The sequence below is a fragment of the Diadema setosum genome, chromosome 17 (assembly GCF_964275005.1).
Source record: "Diadema setosum chromosome 17, eeDiaSeto1, whole genome shotgun sequence".
Lineage (NCBI taxonomy): Eukaryota > Metazoa > Echinodermata > Echinoidea > Diadematoida > Diadematidae > Diadema > Diadema setosum.
Window position 1 is genome coordinate 13,627,495 of NC_092701.1, and position 19,713 is coordinate 13,647,207.

At 38.0% G+C, this 19,713-nt stretch overlaps 1 protein-coding gene across 1 annotated transcript in view; it reads right to left on the minus strand.

The window, feature by feature from the left end:
• Window positions 1-5,582: 5,582 nt before the first annotated feature.
• Window positions 5,583-19,713, minus strand: part of LOC140240468 (discoidin domain-containing receptor 2-like) — a 47,286-nt gene continuing 33,155 nt past the window's right edge. Inside the window, exons 8-15 of the mRNA XM_072320239.1 lie at window positions 16,653-16,763; window positions 14,710-15,054; window positions 13,977-14,083; window positions 12,884-13,021; window positions 11,676-11,806; window positions 9,401-9,625; window positions 7,542-7,776; window positions 5,583-6,371 (exon numbers count right to left, since the gene is read on the minus strand). Coding sequence (XP_072176340.1) covers window positions 6,066-6,371; window positions 7,542-7,776; window positions 9,401-9,625; window positions 11,676-11,806; window positions 12,884-13,021; window positions 13,977-14,083; window positions 14,710-15,054; window positions 16,653-16,763 — 1,598 coding nt within the window. The 3' untranslated portion in view covers window positions 5,583-6,065. The remainder of the gene's footprint in view (window positions 6,372-7,541; window positions 7,777-9,400; window positions 9,626-11,675; window positions 11,807-12,883; window positions 13,022-13,976; window positions 14,084-14,709; window positions 15,055-16,652; window positions 16,764-19,713) is intronic.

Sequence of the window (19,713 nt, forward strand, 5' to 3'; positions counted from 1 at the left end):
CAAGTACAATGCCAATGTACGTGTACAGGTACACTATTGTAGTAAAGTACAAAAGGAAAGGACCAGGAATTATGAATAATCAGATTTTAGACAACAGTCCTAATAGAGAGGCCATTTTACTCACGACTATGTAAAGGTACCGTGTATGAGGGCATTTGCCTCAACAATAACAATAGAGCCAATCTATTCACTCCACAAATAAACTCTCTATACACACACACATGAACTTTCACATTTTGTTGCCATTTTATTGCATAAGTTTTTAGTATCATTTTTTTCTCCTTTACATATACACCATTTAGTGATTTGATAGAAGAATCAATACAATCAAGTTCCATCAACACCACACTAAATATAAAGAGAGAGAAACCATATCCTGATGGCAATGAATATCTTGTCTTTTTACAATGCCAAATAAACTAATCTGCTTGGCAATCTGTGTTAAAGAGGCATGATGAATACAAGTATATTCAGCCATATATTTTCTTTGGCTTGTGACAGGAGTTTCCATCAAGACAGAAATTGATGCCACTGAATCACAAAGTTCACAATCTTGTAAGAAACTACAAAGTGCTCCATTGTAACAAAAGCAGTTTGAAAAGCTAAGCAGAGAAGGCAAGTACCCTGGTCAATGTAACAACCTACAGTCTACATACTAAACCAAATTATTCATCTACATGTACTTTGTGTACTCCAAAAGTGGAAACTTCTGAACATTTTTTTTTAATGACATAAAACCCATAAAACTAGTGCGAAAAAAAAACATGCTTCTTTTTTTTTTTTGCTTGTGATATGTATTATCATTTTATATTTTGATTCTGCTGTATCAAAAACAAGCATTTTTTTTTTTCCTGGTTGAGTGCAAACATTTTTCACTTTTACAGTATTATGAAGACACCAATATGTCAGTAATGCTGATATTTTTCTTTCCATCAGATAAGCTGTACTCCATAGATATGTACAGGGAGAATCCATTTCAAATGTGTAAAGCTTGAGGAAAACTGAATTGGAGAGGTGTGAATGCTGGTGAAACCCACTATCATCCATGAAGTACATGTATAGCAAAGTGAGTCCTGCAAATTTCAAATACAGCCACCACCATTCGATGGGGAAAACTGGGGAGTGAAATTTTTGTCCTGGTTAAGCAACAGACCTATCAAAATATGTAATGAACCATGTAGTGTCTGCCAATAAATCCTGAGCTACTGAATATGCCTTCATTTTTGTAGCTTCAGTAACTTGTAAAGTAAAACAGAATGTCATACATGTGGCATCTTTTTTTTTTTTTATTGAATATGTGATGAAATAACAGACAGCGTCCCATGGAGTGAGTGTCAAGATAATAAATATCCTGATGAAATTATAGTGACTGTACATACCCCCTTAAAGGGGAAGGCTAGTAACTGATCAGTGGGAATCAGTGGAAATGCTGGGAGATGATTGTTCCAATCCTTATGGGATTCATTCAAGAGTTCATTGCATATCTATTGTTGTGTGAAAATGATTTGCTTCAGAATGGTCTCATATTCAAGTACTGTGCAGTTTAATGCTTCCAGGTTAGCGTCCCTGGTCAGTGACGGAGCATTAATCTGCACATTACTTGAATATGAGACCGTTCTGAAGCAAATCATTTTCACACAACAATAGATATACAATGAACTCTTGAATGAATCCCATAAGGATTGGAACAATCATCTCCCAGCATTTCCACTGATTCCCACTGATCAGTTACTAGCCTTCCCCTTTAAGAGTAACTAAAATGGGTTTGGGATAATATGTAGACTATAGGTGTCATCAAGGCACATTGAAGTTTGAAATTACATCTAGAGCTTTTTCCACTGGATGATTGGAAAGAACATGATGTAAAGTTCAGTGATAATTGTGGGTGCTGAAGGTTTCATGCCAAAATATGTCTTCATTCTTGTGTTTAATATTGCCTTCATACACTGTGTGTATCCACTAGAATCAATGTTATAGGCAAAGTGTACGTAATGTACATGTAATACTACTTAAAAATTCCTGTGAAATATGTGAAGCATTCTCCATGGTGAGATCACGCCCTGCCAGTACGCCAAACGATTCGAAGACAATACAGCTTGGTGAGCGAGCAGTGTTTCACGTTGGTGCTTATTAAGAAGGAACCCACTACACGTATTTCAGTTCCTTGGCTCCTTCACAATGATTGGAGAGACAATGACACAGTGTACTTGCGGCAACAATAAGACTTCACAAGCTCTGAACACCAGTATAAGAACACTATATTTAAGTTGATTCTGATTTTTGATATTGTTAATATTTTCCTCCTGTATGTCGATAAATGACATTCCAGCCAAAGGAAACATATATTAAAAAAACAAAAAAACAAAACAAAACACTATTCTATGCATCAAAGAAATTTGACTTTGTCAAAAACTTTGATTTCACATAATGCTTTTTAGCAGAAAAGAGGAATGCACTTAATTTCGTACTCAACACAATCATTACAATTGCTATAACAGCAAATATGTTTGATACAATTCACACCTGCTATTGGATTTTTATGGCATTTTCAACAAATACTTGATATATGCTGACATAATATTTCCTTTACAATTACACATAGAGCACAGTGACATACACAGTAATGCTGGGTTATTTACAAAAATATACAGATAATAGCTAAATCAATACTTTGGCATATGAAATTTACAGATAGTGCACATACAAGGTTGTTTGTGAGCACAAAAAAATGCAAGAATTGAATAAAAAAATGAACAATCATTGTTCACGTGAATACAAATATCAAACATTCATCACAATTTGATGGATGTTTACTCTCCAAACCTCGCCAACTCACCCCCCCCCCCCAAAAAAAAAGGTATATCAAAATATGTGTAGAATTTAGTTCACTTTTGAAAATTTCCACAGTCCAGTTCTTTCCTGATTTGTATGATGCGAGTCATCATGACGCCTTGTAATGGATCTGGTAAATTGTTAATGCACAAGTTCAGTGTACATATATTATTTACACCTTGATAAAGTTCAATAAATAACACACGTCAAAGATCCTGTCAAGAACCTGCCATGAAAGAATGGTTTTTGAAGTGACTATAAATATCTAAAAACCAGTTGGATTGATTTGAATGTCTTGCAATCTAGGGCGCAATCACTAATGAACGCTTTGAGAAAAAAAAAAAATTGACAGGTTTGCTTCTTACTCTTCACCAATTTATTATGTTTTTTTTTTTTATATATAAATGCTACCATTAGTCTCGATTTCGTTCTTGTGTGTAATAATGGTTTCTTGCAGATGGCTGCAATATGAAATGGGGTTGGCATACCTGTACCCATGAAAAGGCAATAGCCAGGGCTCCACACTAACTTTGATTTTTGGTGGCCCAAAGGCAAACATCCGACCTTTTTTTGGTGGCCCGATCAGGCCACCAAATTCTTCATTTCTGAAATTTTGGTGGCCCGACGTGCGTTTTTGGTGGCCCCGGGCCAACGTTATTGTCGAGCCCTGCAATAGCACATACATAAAGGTTTAGTTACGCAATAATCTCTGAAGTAAATCAACTGACACTGCTTTGTCTGCCTATGAGGGTACAGTTTAAAGACTAAAGCAACAGTGATACATATGTACTGGAATGCAGACAACAATTGGTTGATAAACTACAAAGATACTTTTTTAGAAATAACACATTCACATTACATATGACAGAGTGGAAACCACGCCCAAACTGACCAATATTCACAACCAAGTTCTTTTAAAGTTTGAAATGTTAAACATAACTTTCTAGTATTTGCAATGTACAGAGACATTACAGACCATCGGTGGTACAAAATATATAGGATAAATAATGGCTTACTTCATTTTCCCGCAAACACAAGCAAACAGGAATTTCTGAGATACAAATGTGGAAAAATATGTACAGCCTCAGAATAAAAACAGCAATATACTGGTTTCTACAGGCACACAGACATTTGTCAAATCATGCTTTCATTGTATTTATACCAAAGCCGTATGTTAACATCTCGATGCATCAAAGTGCACTGTAACTCAACAATGATCATTTCTTTCTTTCTTTACTGGAAACACTCTCAGAGTCTTTTGATATAAACCACACACATTAACTACATTTCTTACCCTGGAAAATACATGTATATATGGGGCAAAAAAAAATGTGAAGACTTTTAGCATGTAATTGGTACAGTTCAGAAAAATCCAGTTTAGGAAGAATATCACTGGACTGATATCCTCCAAGTGTGAAAAGCACAGAATTAAGCAATGCTTTTGTTGGTTGGGCTTGGAGTTTAGGTTTGGGTTGTTTCATTAGCTGGATTTGTAAGATGCATTCTCCTTGAGAACATAGTAAAAACAAAACAAAAACAAAAAAACCCTCATATATATCTGTTGATGATACAATCATTGCTAGCAGACATGGAGAGAACAGCCATAAGATCAACACACCTATCACTGGAATAGACCTGTACACAAAACTTGAAAAATTACAGCACAGCTAGTACAGCAAACATTGTAAACGTACTGGAATAAGCTAGAAATGAGTTCCCTAAAATCTCAATCCCTCTGAGCAGTCTGAAAAGCAAATCCTTAATCTTGCACAGGTGTAACTCAAAAGGTGAAAAGCAAACATATGGTGTGATGTGAAAATACTTGCAGGGTATGTATTTCAAGTTTAACTGATTTGTAGTCACTGTTGGCATTGAAGGTAAAAGAGCAGAGAGTGAGGTATATTAATATTCAGTCTATGATGATTTCTGCAGTGAATGAGAGCAGATATTGATTATCTCATCTCATTTTGGTACTGTAAAAGTGGAAATTTTCACACTTTTCGCCCAACCACAAACAAGCGCGAAAATAAAAGCAAGCAAATATTTTTGCTTGCTTAGTAGTAGTTTATATCTTGACTCCGTGGAATTAAAGATATGCGAAACTCTTCTTACCCAGCTAAGCGAAAAAAAAAAATTGTTGTGCCAAAATATCCACTTTTACAGTACAGTGTATATTAGCAGGTCACTGATCATCTATTGAACCATTTGCCTAAATGCAAAAAGTAGGGATGATCAAGGCCATGTTCAAGCACTCACAAGCAAATTGAACCAAACCAAACCATATGGTAACGTACCATACCACAGCAGATTGGGAGTGTTTGAGCACTCTGTGGAGAGAGCGTACCTCATGAGCTATTTTTGGACTCGAGTCAGACGGATCACGTTTTGTAGCAACCAACACATTCACCTCGCGCGTCTGTGCTACATACAGGTGCCACTACCAAAGAGAATAAACTTTGTATTGTGACATAGTGGATGTTACACACATTCTTACATCAACAGCTGTTTTGGACAATTTTGTGTTTAAGCACTCTCTGGCATGGCATGGAATAGTATGCTTTTGGAGGATATCAGGAAGTGGTCCACCTTTGGCTAAACATGGTATAGTACACCTTGGAGCATTTGACCACTCCTCTCTGTTGCGGGTATTGTACAGTGAGTACAGTGTACATTGTAGGAGATCACTCCGAGATCAAAGACGCCAAAGCCCTATCCCAACAAAGCCTCTTAAAGATGGTGATCCACATCAACATTTTCGCTCAATGGAGCTTGCATATAAATGCACATATGCGTCTGTCACATGATTACTCTATGTAGTCATTACTAATAAGTTATGGAGAACACAATGTTAATACCGGTTCAGAGTAACCACATTCTACCTCGTGAGATTACTTTCACTCGACTCCACTGAAGAAGACTTATCATACGAAGAGCTATGAGCTTATTGGTGCATCAGCAAAGTCATTTATATGTCACACGTAATATGGCAAATCATGTTCTTTGCTAATTAACTCTTGGAACAACTGTATTCACTTCAAACATGCGGACGAGTTGTAAATGCTGACCTGAAATATTAGCTAGCACCACATTCATTAGATCGTGTGATGATTGGTGTAGGATTGCAAATAGAGTTTACTTAAAGAGATCAAATAACCAACACTTAGGACTACGATGGATGGATGATGATCAGAAATTCGTCACAAAGTCATAACTGGACAAGGCATGGCATGTGCCTACAGCGTGACAGGGGGCTCGTAGCCAATGTTTCTTGCTTGTAGGAAAGTGTGGAGGAACTCAAACGTGGGTCGCTGAAGGGGGTCACGTCGCCAACATCGCTTCATGAGGTCATGGATGTCCTTTGGACAGTGGGGTGGCTTGGCCAGCAGAATGGGCGTGCCACTCTTCTCAAAGAAGTGACCAGTGTTCTCTATGACCTGCTCATCAGTCAGCTGTGAATATGGCTGCTCACGGCACAGCATCATGACCTCCCAAAGTGTCACGCCAAAGGCCCACACATCAGTTTTGGATGTGAACTTGCCCTATACAAAGGAGGCAACGAAAAAAGACAAGTCAGGGATTGTCAATTGTTTTTAAGAGCGATGAATGTTTGCAGTAGATTTAATTACTTGCTTCACATATACAGCACAACACTTATTGAATTTAGCATTATTTGAAAAGAGTGTCAATTTTCATTTTACATTTTTGATGATTTGTATTGTTCTGCAGTCTTAACAGAATTCAAATCTTGAAACATAAACATGAGAGTGAAAGTTTTGTGAAACCATCAAATCATAGTTCAAGGCTTTGCCTGTACATCAGAAAGCATTGCTGCAAGGAAATTTATAATGCGAGGTCATTTCAATATCGTAATATTTAAAGAATGAGCTGGTATGAACCATACCTATACATGATTATCTGTACATAACGGATCTGGCACCATATGCCATGATCATTGTTAAATGGCTTTTATATGTGGGTCTCTACAAGGTTTTGATTTCTGTTCAGAGTAAACTGAGAAATACAAAGTCAAATATTCAATTCAGGCATAAATATTGTTTTTTAATGCAGTTATATTTTGAATGCATACCTGTTTTGTTTTGTTTTGTTTTGTTTTTGTTTTGTCTAGAACATTAACCTACGCAATATCTACTCTCACTACCTCATACTCACATTGAAACCCTTAGCATGCTTTGGAGTGCTGATTGGTACAGAAACCCAACAGTGTTGTACATACTGTTAAAAGTCCCTGGCACACAAAGGGTTAAAGAGGATCGATGGCTAGTAACTGATCAGTGGGAATCAGTGGGAATGCTGGAGGATGATTATTCCAATCGTTGTGGGATTCATTTAAGAGTACATTATATATCTATTGTTGCGTGAAAATTATTTGCTTCAGAATGGTCTCATATTCAAGTAATGTGCAAATTTAATGTTTCCAGGTTAGCATGCCTGTACAGTGACGGAGCGATCGTTAACGGGCCGTTAACAATCGCCCCGTCACTCTACAGGCATGCTATGAGATCATGCATTCTGAAGCAAATAATTTTCACACAACAGATATACATGTATAATGTACTCTTAAATGAATCCCACAAGGATTGGAACAATCATCCCCAGCATTCCCACTGATTCCCACTGATCAGTTACTAGCCATCCCCTTTAAGCTCTTTGTAATACTTATTTGCCATATTATCACCAATCCTACTTACCATGAGAATACTCTCCCACGCCATCCATCTGATAGGAAGCACTGCCCGACCCTCTATCCGGTAATAGTTGGACGAGTAGAGATTCCGACTCATACCAAAGTCAGCAATTCGTATTGTATATGCCCTCCCAACGAGGCAATTTCTTGTGGCAAGATCCCGATGGACAAAGTTCATACCAGAGAGGTACTTCATGCCGGACACTATCTGAGTTGCCATGTAAACCAGCGCTCCCACACTGAGTATGTAAAAAACAATATGTAGAATTTATGTGAATCACAACACATTTTCTTGCAACAGTTCTGTAATCTCAACAGTCTAATGACAATGATGGTGATGTAGAATAATATAAATCATCTATGTACATTAATTGTAAATGTCATTCAACTAATTCTGGGAGATTTTTGCATGATTATATAACAATATTCATCATAATCATGTAAATATCATGTTTTCACAACTGCCCCCCCCCCCCTTTAAAAGTGCGGCGCAGGCCCTATTGATAATTTCATTTTCTCTTGCAAATTACAGTACTATTGAGCTATAAATGTAATATGTGTATGAAAGAGTACATTGGCATTATTAAGCTGCCGTATTCACTTCATGTGTACTTGAATGGCTGTGCTGTGAAGTTCCAAACATCCTGCAAGTTTTTTGCACTCTTCCAAAATGGAAGCAGCAAACGTGGCATTCTACTCAACATCCCTTCAATCTCTCCAAAAGCTTTCGGTGGAGAAAGGCTGTGTCATGACAAGTAAAAAAGGCTAATTGTGCTGATGTCATCACAAAGCCATGTGACCCCCTAGAGTGCCTGTGTGACAGGCTGAGAGTTGATGGCAGTGAGTGTAACCATTCAGGGAGGATGGTACTGTAGCACATAACACACTTCATGTCTTTAAATCACAGGTACATGTACTGTAAAAGTGGATATTTTCAAGCTCGGTCGGTAAAGAGGAGTTTCGCATGTTTTTAATTCCGCGGGATCAAGACTACTGGAACACATGGCAAGCAAAAATATTTGCGTGCTTTTATTTTCATGCTAGTTTCTGGTTGTGCGAAATGTGCGAAAATTTCCACGTTTACAGTATTTGGGTACAGTTCTCATCTTATCCTAATTCCAGTTCATCCTGCTTCAAAATGTTATCTCCGTAAGAGTACTACTTGAAGCCCAATGCACACTATACGATCAGACCGGTCCTACAACCTTTAACGACCCAAAGTATGACATCACCAACCTTGCCAGTTTCCAGTCTTGCGACTGGGTCTTAGTGCCAGTCGTAGAGAATTGACATGTCAAATTTTCACTACCAGTCGGTTTCAGCCAATCACGATACAGTATACTGCAAGTGAATGCAGTGTGTACTGCATGTGCTTCTATACTTTTTGGTATGATATACTGAAGCCAGAACGGTCGTAAGCATAGGTGTGTAGTCAGGTTGCATAGTGTGTGTTGCCAGGTAGCCTGACCTGGTCTCATGGTTTAGAAGGTTGTACGATCTTGGATCATGTAGAGTGCGGCGGGCTTTAGAAACGCCTGTAACCTGGTCTAAATCATGACTACTTAGAAGCACCTATTACCTGCTCTACATTACCTAAATTACATTTCATCCCAATTGAATTAAACAACAGATGAAATATTAGCAAAAATGAGTTTAACACTGTGGAAGTATTGTGTGTGCTGGCCAACAGAAAAAAAAAACATAATGCCTCCGGCACCACTTCGTGGCGGAGGCATGAAAATGAGTGCCACCTTGGAAGGTTTTGACACCATGTAAAAAGCAAACAAACAATCCACATTACTACTGGTAAGTTGTAATTTCATGTAGCCTTCATAAGAGAGAAAAACCAGAAGTAAACCTTACCTAACAGTTCTTCTGTTTGGAGCTGTAGAGCCAAAATTTGCATTGCAGTTGTTAGTGGTGACTTCACAGAGGTCACTCTCATAGAGAAACTGATTCAGATCACCATTCTCCATATATTCCACAATCATGCAGTATGGCTCATCCTCTGTGCAGGCAGCTAGAAGGCGGACAATGTTTGGATCTCGCAGCTGGGACATGATCTTCATCTCTTTCATGAAGTCAGCTCTGAGGACATCAAAATGAGAGTGATTTGCCACTTCTGATAACAATAAATGCAAAATGCCTAAAAAAAGAAATAATTGAATTAGGTACATCTATAAGGGATGGTACAGTTTCAGTTGAGAAGGGGCTTCAGGTTTTCAACTTCTTTCGATAATCTTTTAAGATAATGAGAAACCTCATGAAATAAGAAAGAGCCATACACTGTATAATTCGAAGAGGAATTTAAAGTTTGTTTGATAAAGACTGGTTTTGAAATGGCTGGGATATCCAAAACAAAGCAATTTTAATAAAAGGTGGAACCCTCCTTTTATTAGGATTGTTTTGTTTACTTTGTTTTTGAATATCTTGGCCATTTAAAAACCGATTTTCATCAAGTAAACTTTGAATTCCTTTAGAATTCTATGCTCTTTAACATTTCACAAAGTGGTTTCTAAGTATCCCGCAAAAAGTTAAAAGCTGAATCCTATCCTTGACAAATACTTAATCATCCCTTCAATACAGTTTGATCCAAACCATTTCACAAAATTTATTCAGACAATCCTTCCCTATATGGCAAATTTTTTGCTTAAACAAATTTTGGGTCAGTCAACATGGAACACATTTCATATTTGACTTCGTTTGTTCCCCACCACTTACCTTTGTGAGATCTTTTCCAAATAATCATACAGTTATTATGCAAATCAATTGTAGGTTACATGTTCTAGTCACTACAGTCATCAAATCTAATGACTAACAATACATAATAATTTTCACCTGCACACCATATGCGACAGAACATCGGAGAGGAAATTAATTATTACCAAAATATTAAAATGCATTTCAATTCAAACTGCACCAGGACTCCACTGCATACTCATAATCAACAAGATAATTATTTCCATGGCAGCATCAAGAAATTCAGACAGCTGACTGCCCATAGTAATTGACATGCAGCGTCTGTTAGTACACAGGTCTGTGACATTTCCAAGACTAGGAAAGATTACTAAATTTCCTTTCAGTTTATGAGTACATATCAAATAATTTCTCCTACATAAAATGACTTTCTTTCTGTTTGAAATGAAGACTTCTACATGTTATCAACATGAATGCAATCTAAAAGCTCCCCATGACAACTTTTATAATTTTCAATGCCTTTATAGACATCAAGATGTACTCTAGTACATGAGAATAGAGTTATCCCACTACGAAGACTCCATGGATGTACATAATTCATTTGACAGCACATCAATGTTTGTAAGTTTGCCACCATTTCTTTCTTTTTTTTCAGGGACAGAGATTGGAATTAACTAAATATATAATACTGCATATGATTGTGGGATATGTACATGTATGTGAAGTCACAGGTCTTGTGTAAGATAGAGGGCATAGTCACTTTCTCCACAAGAAAATGTAAAGAGTACTTAAAATGATGTGCAGTTCTACGAACATGCACTATCATCACCCTAGTAATTTAATCTCCTATCTTACTCTGCCTGTTAAATGACACATCATGTCACCTTCAAGAAAAAAAGAAGAAATCACAGATGTCATTGTGGAATGCTGGTGAACACACATTCCTTTCAAATTTGGGAGGCACAAAGTATCTCTTGTGCCTTCATGACTTTGGGAGAACACTCGTACAGCTCTGAGCGAGTTTCCACCCTTCCCAAGCGACTGCAACAAGGCGTGGAAAAGTCATCAAGTCACAATTCAGCCAGTGTTTCTGGGCTTGTTTGCCTTGCACCCAGTATCTAGCTGCCTGTAGATGTGATTAGGACTGTCTCTTACAATTTTGTTGTTGTTGTCGTTCCCCAGGCAGACAAATTACCCCTCGTGACCTTTGACCGACTATTGCAGAGTAGTTGTGTCTGTCATGCACTCTAACTACTGATAACAAGCCAAATGAGAGGAAAAGCAACATACCTTGTGAATGGTAGTTAAGGCTGTTCACAGCAGTAATAACTGCCATGTGAATGGGAATCCAGAGGGTAGCAAATAATTTAATAACAACCAGCAAGTGCTGTAATTACATGACAGGGGCTGCACTGCATTTTGGTTTGTACATGTAACTCACCTCGCATTTTTGGATGCATCTTTTCTCAGCATTTTCACTGCCACCAATGTCTTTTCTCCCTTGTTTTTATTTTCAAATGGAAAGCCATTTCCGATGAAATCTTGAATATCCTCAGCCTCACATAAATGAACCTGCAAACAATGATTATAAGATTTTTACACATATATCTGCTCCATACACACAAACAAATTCTCCCAAACATATTTCACAATAAGACTTTTCTCATGCATAGATACTCTTTATCCAATTTAATTTAAAATGTTCTTCCCTGCGATCACTTGTTATTCAAGTTCTCCTCACAACTTATTGTCGCTAACATATACATTGTACATTTCACACTTTCATTCAAATATATCACTGCAAAACACATTGTACATGCAACACAACATCTCCTGAACATTTCAAAGTGACAAACAACACGATCACACTCTGTCAATACATTACTGTATAAGAACTAGAATTCTTTTGATAACTAGAAATCTATGGAGAACTGAACAAATAAAGCCAACTGGTTTCCACCTGTGAGAACGATTTCCCTGCTTACAGGCCATGTCTACAGACTCTCAAATACCAATCACTGTAGCAGAAGAATTCACGAGCCTAACTCCATGTGACATTGAGAAACTTGATTATCATTACCACAGATAATGGTGTGTTATCAATCAATCAGATGTATGAATATGAGGCTCATTTTTCCCCCAAAAGAATCTACCGTATGTCAAAAAAAAAAATTACAACGGGACCCTCCGCAATGATATCTTTGAAAATAGTGAATCAATCCAAATATAAATTCAGGGTATAAAACTATAACTCATCGCCCACATTTTACAGAAAACCCCATTCGACTTGCTTCAGTGGTCAAAGAGAACTGAGGAATTTTGTAGCGGATGTCAAGAATCTCTTCCCTCCAAGTTCTGTCTATTGTATTCACACACAAAAGCATCGAAGTGCTAAACTTGGAAGAATCAGACTCATGACATGCTTTACAACATTCCACATTTCTCTGCGACCGCTTAACCAAATTGAATGGGGTATTCTGCAAAATAGAGCTAAGATGTTATGTTTTAAGACCCTCAAGTAGCATTTAGACAGTTTAATCATATTGGGTGTTATCAAAGCAAAAATTTGATTGTATTTTTTTTTTTTTTGGGGGGGGGGGGGACATACTGTACTTCTCTCTGATTGATACATGTAGATCAGATAAATACCTCTCCAAACATTCCTTCACCAAGTAATTCCAGGAAGTTGAGCTGATGTCTTGGGTACTCCGGGCAAGGCACTCTGCTATTGTTGAGCTTCTCTATGCATTGTGAAGGAACACCATATATTGTGTTTCCTGACACACCCTGTAGTCAAAGAGTGTTTGAGAGAGGATTCATAACGAAAATTGACTGTACACATTCCAAAGTGGAGGCAATGATCTTCACTGGTACATGTTTCTGTGCATCAATCAGTAAACAGTGTGAATTGACTTTGACACCCTGTAATAAAATCACATATAACTTTGTAGTGAATCAATTGCAACCCTGTACATACTAGCAATATTCTTGCCACTTCCTTGCTTTAATCAAATTTCTAAATGCATTATACTGTATACACTGAACGCTATTCCCCTGACCTCGTAAGAGTCTGCTCTGTGTGAAGGCTATGACTTTCATAAACTAACTAAAATCAAACAGAATGACAAGTTTCATTAAAACTGAACACAACATAAGAAAGCCATGGGATTTTAATGGCTTGAAGTGTTTTATTATCACCTATGGAAATCAACTGAGGTGATAATGTTGATGCCTCACATTTCCAATTGGATTTTATATAAAACATGCCATGAAAATCATGTTCTTGCTCAATAATGAACGTCCACACACCCTCCCCTCATATATCATGCATCATAGCAACCCTAACTCTCAAATGAGTTTATGTGTAGAATATCATTTTATATTCTTGGTTTGTTTGTTTGTTTGTTTTTTCATTTCCATATATACAGCATCTCCAGAATGAATACATTTCTTGCTAAATGCTCACAAATGGTATCAAATAATGCCTTCAGTCCCCTTTGTGGTAGTGTACAAAAATAAGACTACTTGCACACATCATGTTCAGTGTATGAGAAGTATCATTACACAGTAAAACACTGTCATGCTAAAATCAAAGTTTACAGACATTGGTGTGTTTGATGTAGATGCTTGCCTCTAACGTACAAACTGACACTTTTGTGAGAATCTACAGTCATTATGAGTGTGTGGAAGGCACAAACAGATAGGACATATGTTCAAATGTTTGTCTTCATTGATTTCTCACCTGAATGTTGATGAGGTCTGTCTCGGCATAGTGCTGCAGCATGTGTTTGTCCCTGTATGTGCAGGTTGGGTTCTCTGGCTCTGCATATATTCTGGATGAGTCTGAGCCTGTGTGGAGGGCATCATGAAGTACAAGAGAAAGGTTATTACTGGCATACCCTCTTCTCTGCCTCCATGACTAATTATATCATCACCATATACCACTCTTCCTTCATTTGTGTGGCATAACATTTCACCATTATGGGATGAATACTGAAGACCTGAACATGTTGACTTGTTTCAAACTTTATGTATTTCTCTCCCAATTTTGATATGATGCAAACTCTGTTTTACTACCTTTTGATTATGACTAACAAAACAACAACAACAACAACAACAACAACAACAACAACAACAACAACAACAACAACAACAACAACAACAACAACAACAACAACAACAACAAAGATTTTCTTTGCTTGTTTCATGAAGAAAACATGTTTGCTTAATTCATGTAACTGGAAACAAGAAAATCATTGTGGCTATCTTTAATGAAATGATACCAGGCAACTATGTACAACACATTTGTACAAGTTGACTTCTGATGGATGAGATAAGGGGGCATCCTTCCCTACTTAAGTCTTTCTGGCTGTGAAAAAACAAAAAACAAAACCCATGATGAATGTTGTCATAGTTTACAGCTTTGTAGCAACTACATTTGTATGCCAGACTAGAGAGAGGAGAGTCAGACTCACAAGCATCCAAATCGTCATCGCTCTCAACCATCATGTTGTCGATGACGTGGTACTGGGGCTCATCGTCAGGGTGTGAGATCTGGTAGGTGGGATTAGAGCGTCGGCTTGGCACTGTGGTGATGCCCATGGCTATGGTGTTGCTATTGCAGTTGTTGATGGTGCCACCACCCCCATTGCAGTTGGCTTCAAAGGCCATTGTTGGTAGGCGGTGCTTGAGCTTGATGTACTTGCGACGGTAGAGAAACAGTAGGAGAGCGAAGACCAGCACAAGGAGGAGTAAAATGGTTACCACAACTCCGATCACTGTGGCAGTGGGTGAACCAGTCTTGGGGATGATATTAACTCCTAGCAGAAAATAAAAGTGATGAAGAGAGACTCATCATCATCATCAGCAAGTGACAATGGGCCGCATGCATAAACGCTAGCAATTGCTTGTGCTAGCCTTTTACTTGAAACCGTATGCATAAAAACAAGCAATTGCTTGCGAGCAGAAGCTTTTGCTAGCAAGCTAAAGCAATTGCTTGCTGCCCGCAAGCAATTGCTTAGAGACCAAGCATTTGCTTATAAACGTATGCATAAAAGCATACCTTTTGCTTGTTCTTGCTAGCAATTGCTTACGATTTTCCAAGCTCTGTAAAATGAGCTTGAGCTTTTGCTTAACTGGGACGTTCCCTTCTAAGTATCATTTTTCATATCAAAAAAAGAAAGACCACACTTGTGCAGGAGTGGTATAAATCTAGAAGAAATTACTCCTAAGTAGTGTAAGAAACTTTTTGTTTCAACAACGGGAATGTCCAGTGGTTAGCACGCAAAATGTGATGAAAATCAGGTAGGATGTCTGACTTCGGTGGAGAGCAAGGAGACCTCGCTCCACGTGCGATCTGGAACATCCGGGCTACTATAAGCAGTGATGGGAATCAGCCAGTACGTGTGTGTGTATAGATGTGTGTGTGGGTCTGGGTGTGCATTTATGAGTGTCATTTCATAGCTCCTTTGCTATGTCAGGAGATGTTTCCGTACACACATGCCCTTTCAAATACATGCCGTCACACTCGCCTTTGTTCTTGTGTTCGCACAGGCGTGACATCCTTTTTGTTGAAAACTCAAGCAATTGCTTGTGCGGGACAAGCAAAAGGAATAAGCACAAGCAAAAGTTTATGCATATGGATTTAAGCAATTGCTTGAGCTAGACCTTTTGCTAGACAAGCTTGTGCTTTTGCTTGAAGCAATTGCTTACAAGCAATTGCTTGTTTTATGCATTCGGCCCATTGTTGTGTTGTGTGTGACATATTCACATAAACTGACATCAATGTTCAGTTTCAGAGGGATTTAAAACTCATAAGAATTAAGCAATTCATAGATATAAACATGAACTCACAGAGTAGAAAGCCACAATAATCCAGTCAAAACTTGACATCATAACAAAATGTTTTCATGTGATGATTGTTACACAAAATCATGAAGGACCTATAGAGCATCCCATTGGCTGAGTAAATTGAGAGGTTATGATATTGTGCAAAAAGGGGAAAAGGTGTTGCATTACATCTTCCCTTGCAAACTCCGAAAAGTGGAAATGTTATTCAATTTGGTTAACTGAGTTTACAAGATTGGCCTTAGATGAGACAAAGGAAAACATTGATACCTCTTTGGGGGTGTCACTGTCACAATGACAACCTAAGGGTCCTCATCACAAGATACAGTGAATTCCTCAAATATGATACATGTAATTGTTCATTTTTAGGTTTTGTACATTCTGCAAAAGTATATCGACTTGACAATCATACAAGATCAAGAGGATTCATGCTTACTGCAGCTTAAAATTACGTATCATTCTAGCATTCAATAATATGCTAACATTTACAAGGAAAAATATATAATAATGAAAAAGACTTTTTGCTTCAGAGCAAAGTAAAATGGAAGAAACCCTTAAGGGAAAGTCTTACCAGTTCCTTTTTTCGTGGAGCTAATGAGGTTAGGCTTCTGTGTCCCATTGCCTGTCTTTGGCACATACCGATCAGCATCTGTGGTGGACACAGTTGTGCGATCTGCAGGACCTACCAATAATAGAACATAGATTCTGGTGGTTACTTGTGGAGAAATGAGTACATGTATTAATGAAAGACCATACATTACAGCCATTGCCCACAAAAGCACATTCATACTTTGGTGTAACCACCTGTACATCTTACCAAACATCTACAAATCCCTGTTAAGGGCTATGCAAGAGATGACCAAACTCTTTCATTTACCATCGGGCTGAATGCATTTTAGTCATTTTTCTTTTTTCTACTTACCACATGAATAAGGGAAAGAAAGTTTCATTAAAGACAGAAACTGCAACAAGATAAATTGTTAAGCCAACAAATGTATACAAGTGGTTATACAAGATGTAGGGGAAACATGAAATACACTCACAAATGATGTTAGGGGGCAAGCAAAACAGGCAAAAATTTGCTGATGAATACAATACACAACATGTTATCACATGACAACCATCATGAATTCACACTTATTGCATTTTAGCAATGGAAGATCGATAAAAAGTCTTTGAGGTGATTTCACTATGTTCTTTCATGTCCTATTTTCTTTTTCTTTTTTTTTTTTCTTTTTTCTTTTTTTTTTGGGGGGGATGTCTATTTTAGTGATGTTGGTTTCTGTTTCATTATACCAAGATAAGAAAAAGGATCGAGTGTAACAACTCATGCTGGGCAATGAATTTGAGCAAAGTGAGCTTTGCTTAAGCAGTGCATATATCAGTGGAAAAAAAATGCACACTATTTCAAAATTGATTTGAAATTTCCCAATCTCTGAAACTAAAAAAGAAAAATCAAAACATCTGACCACTATAGCAAGGGTCTTCTCTTTAGCTTTACACAAATTGAGCTAACTAAATAATTCTGTGGGTGGTGGGAGGGGAGACAACATACAAAAATGCTCTCTCTTTAACACTGATTCCAACTGAATCTCTCTCTAGAATGCTGTTAGTGCACCTTGGTCCCTGAATAACATATGTGAAAATGATTGTCATTAAATCACCAGAGTACTCCACCATGCATATAACAATCAGAAAATTATCCATGACAACAATGGCATCTGTTTAGTTCAGCTCAATAGGTGTGGGACCTTGTAAGCATACCATTAGTAAATATGTTTTGATGAGCAAGAAGCCTAGTTGTATTTAAATCTGTATGTTCTTTTGTGCATTTTCTAAAATATGACAATGATACCTGTCATTTTCTTTTAAATATTATGTTCTTGAAAGAGAGACAAGTAGTTTGTTTGATTGCAACTGATTGACAAATTGCCCTACATCGACGTAAATAAGCACTGAATTGATCAGTGTTTTAGTAGTAGCCATGATAAACTAGAAATGTCGCTACAGCGACTGGTTATACCCCCGCCAAACAACATTTCATAAGCTTTGGTCAAAACAACATTTCATAAGCTTTGGTCAAAAAACTGAGGAAGTAGTTAAATCCGCAAGATCTTTCCTTGATCTTCTGCCATTAATATGCCGTTACCATGGCAACGTACTTTCGGGTACTGTCGAAAAATGCGTCTTGCACATCTACAACGAAAGGCACACATCTGTACCAAGTTTCATGGAAATTGGGCAAAAACTGAGGAAGTAGTTTGCAACACAAAATTTCCCATCATTTTGGCTCATAATATGTGAGCGTGTTACCATGGCAACATACTTTTTGTAACTGTCAAGAAATGTGTCATGCTGACCTATATCCTAAGACAAACATTCAATATGAATTCCATGAGAATTGGAAGAACACTGATGAAGCAGTTTTGCCATGAAGCATTTTGCCCTATATTTCACCAATAACATGCCGTTACCATGGCAACGCACTTTTTGCCACTGCGGAAATATGTGTCTTGCACATTAACATATTCAGATGAACATCTGTACCTAATTTCATAAAAATTGATCAAAAACTGTGGGAGGAGTTCGCGACGCTAGATTTGTACCCATTTTTGCCCATAATATTCCGTTACCATGGCAACGTACTTTTGGGTACCGTCAAAAAATACGTCTTGCACATCTACAACCCAAGGCACACATCTGTGCCAAGTTTTATGGGAATCGGTTGAAAACTGAGGAAGTAGTTTGCGACGCAAGATTTGCAACGGACCGACCGCCCGACCGCCCGCCCGACCGCCCGCCCGACCGCCCGCCCGACCGCCCGCCCGACCGACGGCCGATTCCTATATACCCCCTTCAAACTTCGTTTGGCGGGGGTATAAAAATCATGGGCGTACATACTCGAGCAGGATTCGAACCTACGACCTCCTGATCACCGGACAGGCGTCATCTCCACTAGACCAACGAGCTTTCGCCCGACAGCAAGTGTTGGTTCTAATCCTTATAGCATGCAGCGGGCACTGCTTTGTTATTCAAATTCATGAAATTCTTCCGTCGAGATGTTTTCATTGCAACTGATTGACAAATTGCCCTACATCGACGTAAATAAGCACTGAATTGATCAGTGTTTTAGTAGTAGCCATGATAAAAAATCATGGGCGTACATACTCGATACATGTATACTTTTTTATCATGGCTACTACTAAAATACTGATCAATTCAGTGCTTATTTACGTCGATGTAGGGCAATTTGTCAATCAGTTGCAATGAAAACATCTCGACGGAAGAATTTCATGAATTTGAATAGTTTGTTTGAGCGAAAGAGTTAGTAGCAATGTAAATATATTCTCTTTGAGACCACTACTGAGAAGGGGATGTGATTATCAGCTATAGCAGAAACTTTCACCCGAACAGTTACTACATTGACACAAACAAACCTGAGGATCGTACGGGAGTTTCATGCCCAGCTGTACTAGTGTCAAAGTTGCCGGGGATGGTTTCTGCCAGTGAGTCAAGTATAAGCGATGGCAAACACATAACATGGGATGACAATCATCATTTCTCACACACACATGAAGAGAGTGAACTACAATGGCACGTACATCTAAGCAGGAATATAAATGAAGGAAATT